Source organism: Lethenteron reissneri, chromosome 29 (assembly GCF_015708825.2).
Source record: "Lethenteron reissneri isolate LAM-NWPU_2019-01 chromosome 29, ASM1570882v1, whole genome shotgun sequence".
NCBI classification, from domain to species: domain Eukaryota; kingdom Metazoa; phylum Chordata; class Hyperoartia; order Petromyzontiformes; family Petromyzontidae; genus Lethenteron; species Lethenteron reissneri.
In genome coordinates, this window is record NC_083807.1 from 8,020,380 (window position 1) to 8,040,402 (window position 20,023).

The 20,023-nt window shown below is 49.0% G+C and overlaps 1 protein-coding gene across 1 annotated transcript in view; it reads right to left on the reverse strand.

Moving 5' to 3' along the window:
- Positions 1 to 6,381: 6,381 nt before the first annotated feature.
- LOC133349220 (serine/threonine-protein phosphatase 6 regulatory ankyrin repeat subunit B-like) overlaps positions 6,382 to 20,023 on the reverse strand; it is a 90,274-nt gene continuing 76,632 nt past the window's right edge. Inside the window, 5 exon segments of the mRNA XM_061562528.1 lie at positions 6,382 to 7,181; positions 12,852 to 12,992; positions 13,695 to 15,078; positions 16,410 to 16,616; positions 18,279 to 18,476. Of these exon segments, the coding sequence (XP_061418512.1) occupies positions 6,970 to 7,181; positions 12,852 to 12,992; positions 13,695 to 15,078; positions 16,410 to 16,616; positions 18,279 to 18,476 (2,142 nt within the window). The 3' untranslated portion in view covers positions 6,382 to 6,969.

A 20,023-nucleotide genomic window follows, 5' to 3' on the forward strand; every position in this document is an offset into this window, starting at 1 on the left:
TTAAACCTAGACGTAAAAAGCTCGGCATTGAACTTGGTGAGACCAAGATCTCTGATCAAGTCTTTGAGGCATTTTTGGTTGGGGTAGTATGGGTTTCTCTCCTCAGCTCCACCTCTGAAATTGTCATTTGGATCTACATCGTCTTCCTCGCTCTCTGACTTGCTGCTCTCTTCTAAAGACGGCTGCTCTCTCTTCCGGAGGAGTGGGTACGGGGAGCTCATGGCAGTGTGGCACCGGGACGATGGATGAAAGAAGGTCCGGATACGTGATAGCAGGTGCATTCTTGGCAGTCTGACATTTGGAAGGGTTCACCATGCAGCAATAGCAGTTTCTTGAGTGGTCAGTGGGTTCCCGCCAAATTATTGGGTTAGCGAACTTCATGGCTCTCTTTTTCCTTCCGTACCATCCTACAAAAATACATTTATTTCACCCATGACTAATCTGTAAGAAATTCTCGCAACATTTTTCATATTTGATATATATTTTCAATAACATTGAAAATTATAAAAAAATTCAAATAAAAACTTTAACAATTTTACAAATTTTATAACATAAACTTCTGAGCAACAATTGTCCATCTTACCTTCCAGAGTTTTTTTTGCATTGCTCGCAGATGAAATGAGGTGCCCTGGGTTTGTCTTGATCCCTGATAGCTATGCCGAAATATGCCTTGTAGACCTCATACATCTTAGCAGATGCTTCCATAGAGTACTTTTTCGATCTTGTCTTGATAAATTGGCCGCAGACATAGCAAAATGTGTCTGCCGCATGCTTGCTACCTCTTGATGCCATCTCAGAAAAATGCAAATATGTATCCATTTAGGCAGCTGGAACTAAACTGAACTGGTGGGCTTAAGGCTACTATTTATATTACTGGAAAGTTTTAGAGTGTTCTAGAAGTTACTCCAAATTTACTGAATCTATCTGGAATGTTCTGGCGGGGTGAGGGGCCCTCTTTCCCTCCTACATTGTCTGTGCTCAGTCTCTTGTAAATGTGACTATATCGAATGAGGAATTTCCATCACTGGCTCAGAGATGCAAACCTGGCCCCCTTGAACAGATCCACTCATGATGTACAGCTAGGACAGGAGGATGGATTTGGGGATGTTTTAAACACGCTGCCGTGATGTTATGGTTATCACACTGGCTTTCCTGCAATTTTCATTAATTCCCCCACCTCTATAAGGGGATGCACCACAAGTAGTTGGCAAGTCACGTGCGGTGGGGTGAAAATGTTTGACGATGGAAGAGTAGTACTCTTTGGTTATTTCGGTAAAGTCACGTAGGTGAAAGAAAAAATAATGATAAACTCACGACGTTTCGGGCGCAACACAAGCGCCCGTCATCAGGTGGGACACAAGTTAGAAACAACTGCTGAACTGGGCAAGAAATCTGCAGAGAAACAAGATAAGACGCTATATTATGATTTATATAGCGTCTTGTTTCACTGCAGATTTCTTATTGCGCCCGAAACGTCGTGAGTTTTTATTTTATTTTATTTCACCTACGTGACTTTACCGAAAGAACCATAGAGTATGGATTCTTGCAGTCACAAAAACTTCAAATCTAGAATGATGGAAGAGTAGGCCAAACATTCCCTCGATTCAGAGGTCCGAAAGCTATTGCTGCCATTAGGGCCTCCACCAGAGCCATTCCAGAAATATCATGGCTGCACCTTGACTTCTCTTATATTTCAGTCGGCAGCCGGAGGAAGGTTGTATTTATTCATGGCCACAGAGGTTCACATGCGTACACGTGAATGGAGGACCCATAGTGTTCCCATGCACTGGGAGGCATTTAGAGACTTATTTTTCCTTCCTGACGTTTTGCAACATTCACAAGTAGCGTTTGCTTTTATAGTGCTCTGTAAATAGATGGCCAGTGTGTAACTGTAGTTAGTTTGTGTGTTCCGACACTGGTTCCGTGTCATTCCATGTAATCGTAAATATATCGGTGGAATTTCATCAATGGCTCAGAGATTCAAGCAGAGATGAACATCACCGTACTTTTGAGCAAGGGGAGAATCTGACATGAGAATGTTGACATTTTACAGCTCTATTGCTAAACGGAGGTCAGTGTTGTCATGTCTAAAAGACACATTATACTGGTAGGAACATCCTGGTTACACCAGCCCACAGGGGATTGTGTGTCCGTCCGTCGTGCATCCAAAAATGGGAAGGGTGGGGCTGGGTGGGGAGGGGCTGGGTGGGGAGGGGATGGTGGGGAGGGGCTGGTGGGGAGGGACTGGGTGGGGAGGGACTGGGTGGGGAGGGGCTGGGTGGAGGGTGGGAGGGGTGGGGCTGGGTGGGGAGGGGCTGGTCACCCCGTGGTGCCCTTATAAAACTCAGCGCTTAACCTACTCACGCCGGCTTGTGCCCGCCCTCCCAGTCGGCCATATTTGCGGAATACACCCTGGCCATTGACCCTGGCCATTGACCGAGCAACCCAACGTTCCTACCAGCTCCCTCCGCAGGAATGTGTTTACAAAACATCAGTGTCTCCTGGCCAAAATGAGCATTAGATGGGCAGGTGCTCATCACCGTTCATGGTTTTTAAGCCAGCAGATGAAATTCCACATACCCATGATGGCGACCAGTTTCTCCAGAGGACAATCAATCTCTGCCGATGTTGGGCCACGCAGAATAATTCACTGCACAGCACCTCTTGGTCAATCCACTGCTGGATGACGGCCCTCCCCACGCCGTATCAGTCATTGGGGTTGTCTGATCATCCTCACTCTGCGCTGGTGAGTGTCGGTCGGTCAAGAAGGGGGGGGGGGACAAGACCGGTTCGGATATCAGTCGACACTGATGTTCACCGCGAACTCGCACAGATCTACCGCACATTTACAAGCGGCATTGAAACCCATTGTGGCTGTCATTGAACGCCTCGTTAAGTGTACGTAACGTAACTCAAAACTACCGAGATTGCCCAATGCTGTATAGAGGCGGTTCCTCGACTTACGTTGGCTCCTCGACTTACGTCGATTCCTCGGCTTACGTCATTTCGACTTACGTCGATCGGCACTCACGGCAGGTCGCCAATCGTCACAGCCGCGTTGTTACTCTCGGCGCCGGTTCTGCTTACGAACTGACGTACGCACGTGTGTGTTGAACTTATTCTGCACATTACGTCTTATGGTTGTTATTGTTTGACTTGCATCCCACTGGGGTTTTTGCACACAGCGTTGAAATACGGTGTTTTTTTACTGGAAGACTTTGCTGTTTTTTCCTGGATTTTTCTGTTGCGTGTAGTCACTTTAACATGTTTCTTGTTCGTGTTTTTGTTTTGTTGCGGTTATATACCTAATAAATGAAACTAAAACGTAGCCAGCCGTGCTAATAAGATGTGCGCGGGAGGGAAGTGGACCAATCAGTGGGACTGCCGATTCCGCGCTCCGGTGCTAAACCTCTGTGCATTCGTAACTGATGCATCAGCATGTTTTAAATTTATTTCATCCTTTAAATATCGCTGATGAAAGGAAATGGGCAGCGCTCCAGAGATGACACTGATGTTCATTTACCTTCACATTTCTTGCAGTAATTCTCCCTCTTTAACTACAAATGTTCAGTTCAAATAAGCCGGGCATTATAAAGAATCGAGATAAGACCTTTCTAAACACTATTATTGTACTTTATATATGATTGGTAGTTTATTAAACGTGCTATTTGTATTCATATCTATAATAAATAAATAAAGTTCCATATCTCTGTGAAAATCGGTCTCAACTTTTCGTTACGACCAATGGCACGTTTTCTCGGAATATAACCTGATTGTGGGAAATTGCTTTAACAATTCTATCCACAATTGTGTTTCCTGATCAGAGTTCGTTGGCAAATTCATCCTGTATGCAGTCACCGGCATTCTTTCTCCCGTGGATACATAAAATAGATTCACAGATAAACGCACGGATCATATGATCCACGCTGTATATTCCCCACACTACCATGTAAAAGAGTTGTTTTGTTATTAATTTTGCAAGGCAACACACACAACAAACGTTATTGTGACCATATTTATTTATTTTTTAATGAATAAACGTATCATGTTATGGAAATAAATACTGTAGTTTTATACACCACTTCATGTAGTAGTAGTAGTAATAATACATAAAGTTGCACATATCATCACAAGAATACAAATCGAAATACTGAAAGACAACTGAATTACAATCGTACGGTCAACTGTTAAAATTCAGTCATAAAGGCAAATTGTCATCAACATACACACTGGCCTTCCACGGGAATAGAAGATGTTTTCTAAGGCAGCATCGGTGACCTGTCATGGAAATAAGTATTCGTGATTTCAACTCGCAGCGCACCGCCACCGCACAGAATCCGCTCGCTCTCCAGGACAGAGCGAGCAGCGACTCGGAGGAGCTAGGAGTAAACCACAGGCGAGGGGGGGGGGCAGCAATCACGTGGTGAGGAGCCGGTCCCAATGATTGCCCAAAGTTTAACACGTAGCAGGTTTTCGCGACCAATATTACTCATAATCAACGTTTTTGGGCTTAGATCGCGTTATTTATAAATGTGTCGTAACCCTCCACCACCCGACACGGCCAATCAGCAAAAAAGTGTCACGTTGACAAAAGACAAATAGTTCACTGCTTTAGCCCACCGGTGTGTTGAAGTGTGAAACCACAACATTTACAATGTTTGAGTACGACGTTTTGCTGGTAATTGCATGTCTTTTGTCAACGTGACACTTTTTTACTGATTGGCCGTGTCGGGTGGTGGAGGGTTACGACACATTTATAAATAACGCGATCTAAACCCAAAAACGTTGATTATGCTTGCGCAAAGCTCTGCCGTCCTCGGCCTATTAAGGTGTTATCCTTGAGGCATTCGTGGACAGCGCCTTACAGATAAATGTAAATTATTCTTATTATCATCAGCCAACTAATGAGTGCTTAAATATGAACGGTCTCTCGCATTCTACCGCATGAATACAAAAAAAGGCAGCGTCCAAATTATTGTGAAGAAAATGCCATGATCACTTGTGTAAGTGGTACTAATGTTATTAATTTAGGTTCCAGCCACAACTGAAAAACGTGTTCGCTGTATAATACATTGCGTAATTACTGCGAAATTGTTTCAACAGCGAAGATCACTTACGTAGGGTATACTGCATGCCATACGCACCAACACATTTCATATTAAAGCATATATCAAGTTGACGAAATGTCGACCGTTTGTCAATTAAGTTAAGCATGCCCTATTGCGTATTTATTACAATAGAGCTGTCATGGTTGTTAGAATTACATTTGATTGCTAAATTTGATCACAGCGCAGTCAATAATTAGCTTCATAAATCTAGAATCTAACCAGGCTATGTTCAGCATCAAAAACACTGAGAAATATCTCAGCAATTCAGCCAAACTTTAGCGCTTCATGCTGTAATGTAGTTTTCATTTTTTTTAAACTGTAAAATGAAACATTTGGATTACCCAACGCGTATACGTTCATTGTACAAGTAAAACTAAACATTCAGTAAGCTACGTTCATTGTAACATTTGGTTAGCACATTACACCATTGCCAATGCACTTCAGTAACTTGTCGGTGTTAATTCCACGCTGTTGACCTTCAGAACCTCAGCAACTTTGGTTTCAATTTCCACCTGGTTACAGCTCTGCATCGTTTGCAGTCATCAAGCCGTTTGAGTTCAAATTTGAAAGACACAAACACGGCCGGGCAGTTTGATTCACAGCAGGCGGATTGGTGGTTAATTGCGAGGCTATAAAGATACAAGATTGATCCCACCACTTATTTCAGAAAGTCCGGGAGGGATGCCGATGATCACGATGATGACGATGACGACAATGATGATAGCAAACGATGACGACGACGACGATAGCGATGACGATATTTTGTTGAGTTGACCTCAACTGAAACTTAACCGACCAGCAGCCCGTGTGTTACAGCGTAGGAGATGCCCTGTACTCTGCGTTGTCCTCGAAGATCCTGTTACGTGGCCAAAATCTGTCCGCATAAGTTCATCGAACTCGCAGGATAGATTGCTCCTCATTTTCCGGAGATATTTCGCAGATAAAATATGTTGCCACCGGTGACTCCTGTTATCCGTGGTTATTTATAGGATAATCCATGGGGCGTATATCCTAATATCAGTGTTTATCTGCAGAATCCTGTGAGATGATGTTGATGGATTGATGATGGTGATTAAGATGATGATGTTGGAGTTGAAGATGATGACGGTAAATTTCGATTTAAAGCTTTCGTGACTGCAGGGATTCATCTTCTTGGTTCTTTCGGTAAAGTCACGTAGAATGGAAATAATAAAACAATAAAATAAAACATAATAAGATAACGTCGTGAGAATGATCTTATTATGTTTTATTTTATTATTTTATTATTTCGATTCCTATTAGAAGAGTCGAGTGGCAAATTGCTCCTGTCATCTGAGTTATTTGTAGAGAGGCAGCAGTCCTGAAGTGATCGAATTACATTTTATAACGACTCGAGTGAGTGATGTCTGATGATTGTGAGCGCAGAGTCTCAGAGGAGAATCTGCTGAAGGTCAGGTGAGCGTTTGGCGGACGATCTACTCAAGGCTACGATTTTGGCACGGAGATCGTGAATCTGAATAAACTTTAAGAAGTGGCTTGAGACGCACGCTAGATTCGGAACTTCCTTCATTTCCTTTCAACAAGGCCATACGTCGGGGGCATTGGGGGGCGGGGGTGACTTTATTTAAACATGCAAACGGTCATTTTAACAGCTCATTCGCGTAATTTTTGTTCATTTATTTTTGTTATTACAAATATTGACACCGCTTTTAGGCGGGGCCGTCCTCCCAACTTATCCCGTGGCCAATCGACGAATGTACCCTTTTCTTCTTTGCTATCTCCCCGCCACCCGCGAATTTTCTACCGACAATCATTACCGGCGCCAATAAAGTAGCCTTAAGTCGCGAGTCCGGTGAGGGCGACCATGCGCCTCGCGCGGCAGCTACGCCTTGACCCCGTTGAGCGCGTTCGAGGCGACGAGGAAGGGCGCCCTCCTGCGGGTGCTCCTATTGCCCAGGGGGAACGGCGTCTCCGGCTGCTGCGGCCCCACGGCGCCTCGGCCCTTCATGGCGCGGTACCGCGCCGCGACGTCCTGCCAGTCCATGGCGTCCTCGATCCGCGTCGGTCCGTGCTGGCCCCTGCCCCGGTGAACGCCTGCGAGCGTGGCACGCGCGCACACGCACACGTGCGTACAATCGCAACGTACACGCACGTGCGCTACACTATGCGCGCGCACACTTACGCGTGCACACATTTACACGCGCACACTCGCGCGTGTGCCACTGGTGGGCAGATTGCAAAAAGGCAGACACGTGACTGTGCGCCACTAATCTAGAAGGTGCAAAGAGAAGGGCTGAACGTGCATCACAGTGCAGTGTGCTCACCACGTAGAGAAATAATAATATTATTATTATTCAACTTGTATCGCGCACTCGCTGCTGAAGAGCGAGAATGACTCGGAGCCACGAGGAACCACAGACACGCGGGAAGGCAGCCACATGGTAAGCTGATGCTAGCAATTGCCCAGGCTCTTCTGTGCTCCTATTGCCAGTTAGAAGTTTACTTGTGGGAGGAAACTGGAGCACCTGGATACAAACCATGTGTGCGACGGGTAAACACTATCCCATCACATGACGTGGATGTACAAAAGACTACGAGCTCTCATCAACCATACAGGCTGGTGGTACAAATGCTGTTATCGAGCACCTACTCAGGCTGGCAATAGCACAATGTTCGATTGAAAACTAATTTATTTTTAACTGCTTTCCGTGTTTAGTTTGTTGTCCATTCCCCGCACCTCTGATTAGCATGGTTTGCTACATACGATGTGAAATAAGTTCAATATACATACGTGGCTGATACCACGCTCCATTACCTTTGTATTCCCAGTGCTGAAGTTACACACAATGCCTGCTACTCATTTAGGGCTCAGTTTGGCCTTGGGGTGGTTCAACATGGGTTCAACTACACGTTCTGATGCTGGGCACCTGCTAACAGCACTTACCCCTGCTGCCAATCCAGCTGAATGCGAGCAGCAGTGCAGTAATGAATGTACTGGTCTCTCTAAGGTTGACTTAGCCTTAAATGTGTGTCTGGCAGTGTATACACATCAGCTTCTTGGAAGCAAAGGCAGCGAAGCGTGGTGCTGACTATGCCGTGCTGCCTTTATTAGGTGCTCACTAACAGCGCTGCCCCCTATGATCTATATAGCTAAATAAGGGATCTTTACTCTTTGGTTCTTTCGGTAAAGTCACGTAGGTAGAAAAATAAAATATAAATAATAAATCACGACGTCTCGATCGCAACACAAGCGGTCGTCCTCAGGCGGAAAAAATTATCCGGCTGTGGAACTGCGATCGAAACGTCGTGATATTTTTACTTTTTATTTTTCTACCCACGTGACTTTACCGAAAGAACCAAAGAGCACGGATTCCTGCGGTCACGGAAGCTTCACATGAAGGGATCTTTGTTGAGCGCCTGCAACATGCGACACGTCGGTACGGACAGAATCTCCGTGAAGGGCAATGCTCGTCTCCGCGTTGGCTGCTCTCAGCCAGTGGCACGAGATTCCACATTCCCATGGCAGAAGCCGCTCTCTATAAGGGCGGCCACTGTTAGATCCCCACCAAGTGGGGCTTTGTTTATTAGCCTCCAAAGGCGATGATTGGCTAAAACCCACTCTCTCAATAACCCGGAAAGAGGACAGCAAAGCCCTCTGTCTTCATTAGCCAAGACGCCACGCGCAGAGGGCATGCATCTAATGCAATCGCGAACCCCTTGAGTAGCCCAGCAGGGCACGAGAGGATCAGTGATATATTACCGTATTAACGAAATCAGCTTAGCCTGTATTCATTCCTGGAACACACTGCCCTGCCTTTGACAAGCACCCCAAGTTCAGCGTGTGTGCGTCCAGCAAGCCTCGCAGAACCTCGTGTGTGTGCGCGTGCACGTGTGTGTGTGCGTCACGACGGTAGTGGTAGCGATTCGCGCGCTGCGCTACGAACCCGGCGACCCGGGTTCGATTCCCGCTCACGGCCACCACCAGTGACGATTATCTGAACCGGTCCTGGGCCTCCCCTAGGTCGACTCAGCCTCAAGTGAGTACCTGGTGCGGTGTGTAAACATCGCCACTGGGGAGACAAAGGCGGTCGGGCGTTGTGCTGGCCACCCACCCCCTCGTGTACCGTTCCGGCCATCATAGGTGCTCGCTAACAGCACTTGCCCCCAGAGTCTGTTAAGGCTATACGGGGGATATTTGTCTTTGTGTGTAACCCCTCCAATGCAAGCAGCACTTTGAAATCCACCTAACCGTGCGGAGATCCTTAATCTGGGATTGGTGCTGGAATGCAGCCGGCATGCTCAAGTGCTGCCGTGCTGACACACACAGATTACACGCTGTGGCTTGCAGTGCTATGTAGAGGCGAGGTAAGGACGCATTGTTCAAGCCACTGCAGGTGCCGACGATTCTCTCTTCCATTCAACCTGTCCCTCCTCCTTCAAGTCCAGGCTCACTCTTTCTCTTCTGCCAACGATTGCCTATCTCCTCACTAGAATGCATAGACTATATATATACTACCGTCAGCATGACGCACATGTCAAAGTGTTTTGTTGAGCATCTTGAGATGCAGTTCCGCTCAGACGCTATATAAATCCGAATTGCATTGCACTGTATTCAATGTATTCAATGTATGTATGTATGTTGAACGTCTTTCGCACCGTACGTAGCCAACCCTAAAACAAACTATGACACCTATTTACACAGACTCAAGTAGACGGGGCACAATGTCAATGTTCTCAATGTCAATGTCCAGCCATAATTATTCAAACTTGTTTGAGTCCACGGACACAATTTGACTTGTTTAAAATTATCATTGTCCTCATCGCCTTTTATTACGTAACACAAATGTAATTTTTTGAGCAAGGTTAAAAGTGAGCCTTATAAATGGCCCTATTAATGGCCAGAAGGTATTTTAGTGAGTGACAAGAGGGGATTTCAGAGAGCATAGGGCCTTGTATAAGGCAGAGGAATTTTTAGTGGCGAGACGCAATTTCATGAGCAGGGCAGAGGGGCTTGCAAGTGGGCAAGGGGACATGATACATTGCAAAGATTAAATCTTGATTTGAAGCTTTCGTGACTGCAGGAATCCATACTCTTTGGTTCTTTCGGTGAAGTCACGTGGGTAAAAAATAATAATAGATCACGACGTTTCGATCGCAACACAAGCGACCATCTTCAGGTGTAAAAAAGGCACAGCAAAATAAGAGTTATACAGCAAAGTAACAGTTATTTTGCTGTGCCTTTTTTTTACACATGATGAAGGAAGCTTGTGTTGCCTCCGAAACGTCGTGATTTAATTTAGTTGTTTTCATTTATTTTATTGTATTGATTGTTTTACCTACGTGACTTTACCCAAAAAACCAACAAGTATGAATCCTTGCAGTCACGAAAGCTTCAAATCTCGAACCAAAGAGCATGCGAAGCTTCTGTTGGATTTTTATTGACTAAAGGTGTGACGAGGAAGAGGGCAACGCTCCACTGACTCTGCATGTTGTGTGGAGGTGAGGCAAAGACATTTAGTACGTGTGTAATAAGAGCCTATGTCGGATTCACGTGGTGATCGGCTTTGCCGGTCCTGCTTTACAGCCAATGGGGGGAGAGCCTGGGAGCATGGCCTCGGCGTGATCACGGGATGTCAGCTAGGTGATTGGTTTCGCTGGTCTTGGCCTCAGCCAATGGGAAGACAAGTCAGGGGCGTGGTCCCGGGAGTTGATGGGGGATCTGGAACATTCGGCGCAGGCTGTTGAGGATTGGCAGGAGTGTACCACGTGACCCAGGCATTAAATAAGGGGAGAGAGGAGAGACACGGGGTCAGACACGGAACGAAGAGAGAGAGAGGCCAAGCGCGAGTGGGACTCCGGGTGCCACGTGGTGGTGTGTCTCTGGTAGCTGTCTGCCCGCTTCCCGTTGCCTGCCAGCAACGGGAGTGTTTGTGAACTGCAAGAAGTGAAATAAAAGGACCGATTCCACAAGCCGTCTCCAGCGTGTTATTACACGTGTGGCAGCACGCAATGGAACGAGCATTGGGGGAGGGGGGTGGGGTCAACTCGATCGGCAGTCCTGAGCCAGTGGTGAAACGTTTAATTTGTTGAACCAGGTGGTGGTGAGAACTCAAGAGACCAGGATGAGGCATTTGCAAGGGTGGCCTGGGTCACCGTACAGATGGGATATCCACTCATAATCAACGTTTTTGGGTTTAGATCGCGTTATTTATAAATGTGTCGTAACCCTCCACCACCCGACACGGCCAATCAGTAAAAAAGCGTCACGTTGACAAAAGACAAATAGTTCACTGCTTTAGCCCACTGGTGTGTTGAAGCGTGAAACCACAACATTTACAATTTGAGTACTGTGACGTTTCTGGCGAATTGCGCGATGATGCTGGATGCAATTATCAGCGAAACGTCGTACTCAAATTGTAAATGTTGTGGTTTCACGCTTCAACACACCGGTGGGCTAAAGCAGTGAACTATTTGTCTTTTGTCAACGTGACACTTTTTTACTGATTGGTCGTGTCGGGTGGTGGAGGGTTACGACACATTTATAAATAACGCGATCTAAACCCAAAAACGTTGATTATGAGGGAAATCCACTATTGAATGCTCACTTGGTGAAGATCATATTGCTGAGCGAACAGGGACGATGGGTTGAGTTTAACGCCAACTGGAATTTAAGGACCGTTGGTGATAGAACACACATTTTATCGTACATAGTCCAACATTATGCAACAACTTTATTTATTTTCAGGAAAGTTTCCAGGAACATTTTTTTAAAGTTTCTGGCACACTCGGTGCAACCGAATCACCATCGTCCAAAATCTAGAGCAACTTCCTCATCGTCATCGCCATGATCACGTTGGTGACAATGATCACAACAGGTGCGCAATACAGTGGCACGAATGCGCACCAGGGTTGCGATTTCCGCATGGAAAATGCGGAAGGAGGGTTCAAATTTTCCCGCATTTTTGCTAAAGTCAACCGCAAACGGTGGAAAGACTACTCCTATGACCGCGCGCTTTTAACAACACGTTAATGCGTTCTATTGGAAAGGATACATGCAAGGCCCAGCATCACGTAGGGCTTTGAGTTACTGATTGGAATGAATATATGATTTCCGCATTTCCGCACAAGAACCACATACTTTATTCAAATGCGGAGCCGTGATTACGAGCACATGTACATGATGTATCCTTTCCAATAGAACGCATTAACGTGTTTGTTAAAAGCGCGCGGTCATAGGAGTAGTCTTTCCACCGTTTGCGGTTGACTTTAGCAAAAATGCGGGAAAATTTGAACCCTCCTTCCGCATTTTCCATGCGGAAATCGCAACCCTGGTGCGCACCCTGCACCAGGCATCCCCATTCGGGCTGAATTTGCTTGCGGGAAAGTTCGGAGCAGGAGCCACTGATCTTTGCCAGAACATGTTCAGGGCATCTCATTCACCTCTTTGCCACTGTGCAACGAACCGTGCCGGGGCCGTGCCAAGCCAGCCCGCGAAAGCAGCTGTCGTTACAACAACATTTTGGTGGGGACGACGGCCAAAATATCCGAACCGACTCCGGTGCGCACGGTGGGCAGTTGTACCCAACTTAATGTACGTGTGCATCTCGAACTTCTTTCGCGCCATACGTAGCCAATCGCACCAATCGTTACCGACCACGTGGCCGGTGGCCGCAGACGGCAAACGAAAGGCGTCTGTCCACCGCTACAGCCGCCGTGATGGAAAAAGCGACGGCGGTAAAAACGAGGAGGGGTGGGGGGCCTTACCGTCGGGCGTGACTCTCGCGCTGCGCCGCGTCAGCGACTCTGCCCACGTGCCCGGGTGGAGCTGCAGGTCCATGCAGCAGGTGTCGGAGACGCCGTCGAATTGCGCGACGTCGCGCGACGGCTCCGCTCGGCACAGCTTGCCTGCGTCCACGGGGCAAAGCGCTGCGTCGTTAACCCTTACGCCCCGTTCCGAGAAGCCTGCAAGTTGCAGTGTTTGCATGTTCTGCCACAAGTACGTGTGCTTAATGCGGACTTGGTGCCTTACAAAAAAGGTATCTGTTTGTTGTTTGAACATCTTGACACCTGCTTTATTGCCAGAAAGGCTCAAGCTCTATTATTATTATTCCATTAGGGTGGGTCCCGTTCACCGCCGAATCTCGGAATGTGCAAGCGGTTCGGCGTTAATTTTAGAGAGGCGTAGCGCCGCTGTTTTTAAAGGCACTGTATTCGCCGTGGAGAGCCGTCGTGACACGACCGCACTCGACGATAGCCGGAGCCAAACTGTGCCACGCACCCTCCCGCGTGGCCTTTTACTCCCGATTTCGTTCCATCGATGTACGTAAACGTACGTTGCTGTACGCGTACGTCATCGGAACGGGAAAAAGTTAAGTTGTGCGGTGCCCCGGCAAGGGACGGAGTGGGGGCGGCCGCGAAGGCGAGCGGCGGTAGCGGTGGCGGTGGGGCCGGTGGCTCCGAGGTCGTGCGGGTAGGCTGGGGGGGGGGAGCGGGGGGTTTGGGCTGGGGGGGGCGGGGGGGGCGGGGGGGGCGGGGGGGGCTACGAATACGGGTGACACGGGGAGCCGCGACGACGAGAGCTCGAAGCGAAACGGGCGCACGCGTTACCCCTGCGCCGGCAGCAAACGGCGACGTATTGGAAGACGTTGGTGAAGAGGTTGAGGGGCGACGCGGCGGACGACTTGCGCTTCATGTCCCGGATGAGCATGGCTCTTCCGAACTTCCACTCGGTGTCGGACTGCGCCTGGATGCGCTGGTACGTGTCGCTCATCATCGCGATCAGGAGGTTTATCAAAACGATGGAGGTCACGATGAGGTACACGCCGAAGACTATTTGGACGATGACGATGGTGAAAGGGGGCGACCGGCTGATGCTCGGCAGGTTTTCGGGCTCCACGAGTCCGAACAGGGCGAAGAAGAGCAGCACGACGATGTCGAGGGGGCTCTGCACGCGCGTCGCCTCGTCCGCGTCGCCGCTCGCGGTCACGTTCTCGGCCGTCTTGTTCTTCGGCGCCGGGTAGACGGGCTGGTAGACGGCGGTGAGGTGGAGCGTGAAGGCCGTGTGGAAGAGCGCCAGGATGATGCCGAACCGGGCGAGGTCCTTCATCAGGTCGCGGATGATGATGGCCCAGGGGCCGAAGAGGTGGTGGAACGTGAGGAACTCGAGGAACTGGATGAAGCACAGCGTCATCGCCACCGCCAGGAACATGTTCCGCGCGTAGAGGGTCTCGAGCCGCCCGTCCGTGCCGGGCGGGTAGGCGAACGCGAGCAGGTGGGACACGAAGCTGACGGCCGCGATGACCAGGATGATGACGCGGATCCAGGCGAGGCCCGCCCGCTCGCCAGGGTCCGTGAGCTCGGACACGAGCATGCCCGTGAGCCACGACAGCAGCAGCCACTCGTTCCACGAGGGCAGCAGGCGGCCGAGGAACACGGGGCTGAGCGGGGGCCACGCGACCGTGAGCATAAACAGCAGGATGAGGAAGATGTGCGACGCCAGGTGGCTCATGAACTTGATGATGGGGATCTTGTTGAAGCGGCTGCGCAGCGGCAGCGAGAAGGCGAGCCACACCGGCGGGCAAACCAGGAAGGCGAGGAACAGCAGCGACAGCTTCCAGTCGGCCCAGCCAAGGTCGCCGTACCACACGTCGGTGAGGTAGCGTTGCACGGCCGGGTGGGCCACCACCTCCTTCTGCTCGCACTCGATGAGCACGTCCAGCAGGCTGGTGGCGCGGTGGTCGACTGCGCGCAGCAGCACGCCGGCGCTGTGGTCGCCCGAGGCCATGGCGAGCAGCTCGACGGCGAGGCCCTCGCAGAACTTGGCGGCGCGCTGCAGGTCCACCGAGCGCTCCTTGTAGCGCAGCGCCGTGAGGCCGAAGGCACGCGACAGCTTGACGGCCGTCTCCAGCGGCGCAGCCGAGCGCAGAACCAGCTCCTCCATGAGCCGCGTGCTACTCTGCTGCTTGCCGCACACCATGAGGTCGAAGATGAACTGCGCGGGCGAGAGCGTGGCATGCGGGGCACCGCGTGAGCGAGAGCGAGGACTTTGTGGATTTGCATTTTCGTTGTCAGGGGCTCAAATGGCTCGGCGGCTCGATGCGCCGGACGTGGCATCTCCTCTCAACCGTTCCGTTGCTCTACTGCAGTCTGGGGCAAGGGGACCCCCGATGGTGGCAGCTGCCCCTGTGTGGCGCAATGTCAGCGGAGCACCAGAATAATCTGCCAGTAGGGGGGGGGGCAATATTGCTTCGTGGCTTTTCCCAATTATATAATCTGCAGTTAATTTACGTGCAATATTATGCAGGTCCACCGCTGGGCTTGAACCACGAACCTCTGCAACAAGCGGCAACTGCGCTACGGCTCGGCCGTGTCAGTCTCTCTGTTCAAATGAGCAATGGGGAGGCGATTGCCCTCATTGGCAACTCCAAGTGGCTGATGGCAATTCAGCATTGCAATGATGGGGACCAGCTTATCCATTGAATGACCACTGTTGACTATTCAGACAACCGCCGTTAATCTATCAACCCCGATGGGGCATTGAGTTGAGTTGAACATCAAACCAGGACTTGAATTTGCAACCATTTGATTGTAAATGGATTTCTTTAACCATAGCACTAAATGGCCTGATTAATAGCATGCCACAATCAGAAGGCTACGACTGCAAATTCGGGTCGGGGGCCATATCGGCTCAAAAATAACCTCCGGTGTCAATGAAACGAGCACCACTTTGTGGGACATTAACAGTGGATATTCAACGGATATTCTGGCCTCTGTCATCCAAATGTGGAGCTGCTACCACAAGTTACGGGCCATACAGAAATGAGTGCCACCCCTACACTCAATTGAGAGCAGGGACCCGTATACCCTTTTCCACTGGCACATCCGAGCCACTCCAGCACAAGGCTGGAGTGGCAAGGGGGCTTTCCACTGGCTACTTGATAAGCTCGTCTCACGAGACAACTGAATTTGGCTCGAGGCCATACAAGGCCTGGGGTGCGACTTATGACCCATTCATTGCGTGCGATATCAGTCAGCACGTAGTGTGGACACGAGGTCACCGCGTCATCTACAGGGGTCTCTCATTTACTTCGCTGTGCGTGACGTCAGCGGCACGTTCGGTTTCTGCAGTGGAAAAATATATAATCTGGCACCTCCTGAGGTGCTCCAAACTGGTCTTGAATGGCCCCGGCACGGCTCGGTTGCACAGCGGAATCGAGGCATTACACACGAGGCTATTGTACGAGCCATTTTTGTTCGCTGCAAACACAAATTAACACAACTACGAGCGAGAAACGTTTGGAAGCAGGGAATCCCCTCCCGTACCTCTCGGTCCTCCAGCAGCCGGAGCGTGTTGTGGCCCCGGTGCAGGAGGAAGCTCACCACGTCCTGGTGGTTGCTGGAGGCGGCGTACTGGATGGCCGTCTTGCCGTCTTTGCACTCGGTGGCCGGGGAGGCCCCGCTCTCGATGAGCAGCTGCACCACGGGCAGGAAGCCAGCCTTGGCCGCGAAGATGAGCGCTGTCCAGCCGAGCTGGGGGAACGGCGGGGCCCGAGAGACGGGCGACAGGCAGCGCGCCAGACAGAAGAGGTAGGCAGACAGATGAGGGGAAAGATCAAGGGACAATCAGGCAGAGAGGTAGACAGAAAAACAGGTAGATATAGAGGCGGATACCTTGTTTTGTATATGTTTACTGCTGGAGACAAATCAGCCTTAAGTAGGCGGATGGCAATGAGGAAGGTGTGGCTACAAGTTGGTGTCTTGCTGCAGCCACCCAAGCATCACACCACGAAACTGACAAGAGGCAACGTGTTGACATCGATGGCTTTGGCCACGATGACGTCTCGATCTTCATCTGGAGACGCACCGTGCGTGTTTAATTGTCGGGATACCTGCGTCAATTAAAAAATAAAACACTGCTGGAAAGATCCCTTAATGTGTGCGCAGTTTAGGGCGTGTTGCGACATCAAGGACGTGATTCGTGGGTGCTTTGCGTAACCTTTTTTGACCCCCCATTGACGGGTTCATGGCCTATGTATTCCGGAGCGGTGGGAAAATAAACAACAACAACAACAGAATTGGTACTGCATTGGCAGTGGTGGAGAAGCACCAATAATAACAAAAAAAAACACATTCGTCTAAAGTATAATAAAACATTCGTAGCATTCAGACGCTGTCTTTCCGACAGACCTGTTCTTCACCTGAGGACGGCTGCTTGCGTTGCGGCCGAAACGTCGTGAGAATTATTTTATAATGTTTTATTTTTATTATTTTATTATTTCCCTTCTACGTGACTTTACCGAAATAACCAAGAAGATGAATCCCTGCAGTCACTGAAAGCTTTAAATCGAAATTTATTCGTAGCAAAGATACGTATCTGCGATGATGTAATGATATTATGTGATGTTTTCTCGATAGGGCAATGTTGTTGGCGTCTAAGTTGAGTTTCTTTTCGACTGATGAGAGGTCGATCGATCGTCCGTGGCACTGGTGAGGCACAGGGAGTCGCCCCGACAGAGTGCACATGACGAGAGTCGTCACGGTAAAAACAAAACCTTTATTTTAGCTCTTTATCAGAAGCGACCTGGCCACTAACGATGGCTCGACAAAGTGGCTTGTGGAAATGTACAGCAGCCAAATACTGGAAACGCACGTTGTTGATTCTAAATGTGGAGGGAAAATCGGAGGAGGATCCCGGAGAAAAATCCATGTGACCAAGGGGAGAGAGAAACATAAAAAAATGAAATTAAAATTAATAAAAATAAAATAATAAAAATCACGACGTTTTGCTGCATCAAGTGAGCCTCACTTGATACAGCAAATCTGGCTGTGACGGTCCCACCTGATGACGGAGACTTGTGTTGCCTCCCAAACGTCGTGATTTTTATTTTACTATCATTTTATTTTTATTAATTTTTATTTCATTTTTTTGTACCTACGTGACTTTACCGAAAAAACTAAGAGTATGAATCCTTGCAGTCACGAAAGCTTCAAATCTAGAATTATGCACATACCAAATATACAGGCATAAGTGTGGGTGGTGGGGGGTAATCAAGAGTGTATCACGCTGTGATGATGGAACATGTGGACGAGATGAGCACGCCAGCCCACGTTCATTTTAGTCGGTGGGGGGGCTCTTCCCGACTCCTTAGCGTCACTCTTCTCGTGCCTGCCGCGGACAGTCTGCTCCGCTACCTTGTCGATCCCGTTGATCTCGGCTCCCTGGCCCAGCAGCACCCGCACCATCTCGCAGTGGCCCCCCGAGGCCGCCAGGTGGAGGCAGGTGCGACCGCTCTTGTCGCGCACGTGCAGCTGGGACGCCGACTTGCTGAGCAGGAGCCCCACCACCGCTGTGTGGCCGCTCTGCGCCGCCAGGTGCAACGGGGTGGCTCCCTACGGAGGAAGAATCATCATCGTCGTCGTCATCGTTACCGTCGTCATCGTTGCCGTCGTCACCGTTACCGTCGTCGGGTGTGAACGAGCAGCACATTCGTCACGGTCGCCATCGTCAGGCGTGTGGCTTCCGAGAGTGACAATCAAAATCGTTATCATCATCGTAGTCATCATTATCGAATCTTCAGCACATGAGTGCAGTTGGTAATTTCACAGCGCAAGGCTATCACGAAGGCCGTTGAGGTAGCCTCGCAGGCGGCGGCGTTGCTGCGTGGCTTTACCCAGCGAGATACTTTGCGAGCGGTTTTCAAAATGTGGACCGCGAAGATGGCACAAACACACAGACGGCCTACACTTTTACCAATCGGCATCACTGGAGCTTTATAATGTCCGCTGCGAAGCGAAGGCCGTGCATTTTTTTGGCGTTGGTCTATACCAGGGGTCGGCAACCTACGGCTCCGGAGCCGCATGCGGCTCTTTACGGGCTGATTCTTGACGATATGTACGTATGTACAGTATGTACTCAGATGCATTGCGGCTCTTGAAATACTGAATTTTGTACCGAATTGGAAAGAAATGGCTCTTCTTGTTATTTTGGTTGCCGACCCCTGGTCTATACGCTCGTTAATGTGGAACGCCCTTCCCTGAGACCTCAGAAAATCCGACTCCCCTGGTCGCCTTTAAAACTAGGACTGCAAAAGCATTCGTGAAGTTTTATGACAAAAAAGAATAACTCCTGCTGATTCCGTGACAAATGCAACGCACGTGTTTGAATGGGTTTTCTCCTTCTGCGCACTGCATACGGTAATGCTCTTGCGCTCTTTCTGTGACCTACTTTTAGAGTATTGGCTCTTGGTGAGTTTCCTCTTATTGCATGAATAGCTGTGAATCCCTCCCGTTTGTGAATTGTGCACCGAATAGATATAGCTGACCGTGACACGCGTGAGTGAATGATGCTCGTGCTAATGGCGTTCTAGAATAGATAGATAGGTCAAATATGTCACATATCTACTGTTAGAGCCTATGACAGGCTGTCCCCACTTTACGACGTTACAATGCTTTCCTGAAAACGACGTCGTAAATATAATCTTGTTTTTTTTTCCATAGACAGTAGAAACGGCAGAAACATCTCTTGCCGATGTATTTTTCCGTTTATCAGTCATATTGAACGGGGTTTAAAAGGTAAAAATCCACACAAAACACACCAAGTCACATCGCAAGCCAGGCTGCCTCTGTTCAAGTGTGTTCAGTCGTGTCGGAAGATGTGTCCGTAAATCGATCTAAGGTGGCATATAAACGTCGTAAATGTGGACCGTCGTAAACCGGAACCCACCTGTACATCTCACTAAAAAAATACCGATTTTTTTTTTTATAAAATAATTTCATACCCTGGGCTAAATTAAGGGTAAAATATTTAAAACTTTTAATTTTATAAACCCAGGCCTACAAAAGGTTTGTATAAGTGGTTTCGAAGGTTCATCATCGTCATCAGCCATTGTCTATCGACTGCCAGATTTTAGGCTTCCTCCAGGCCCAATCCTTCTGCT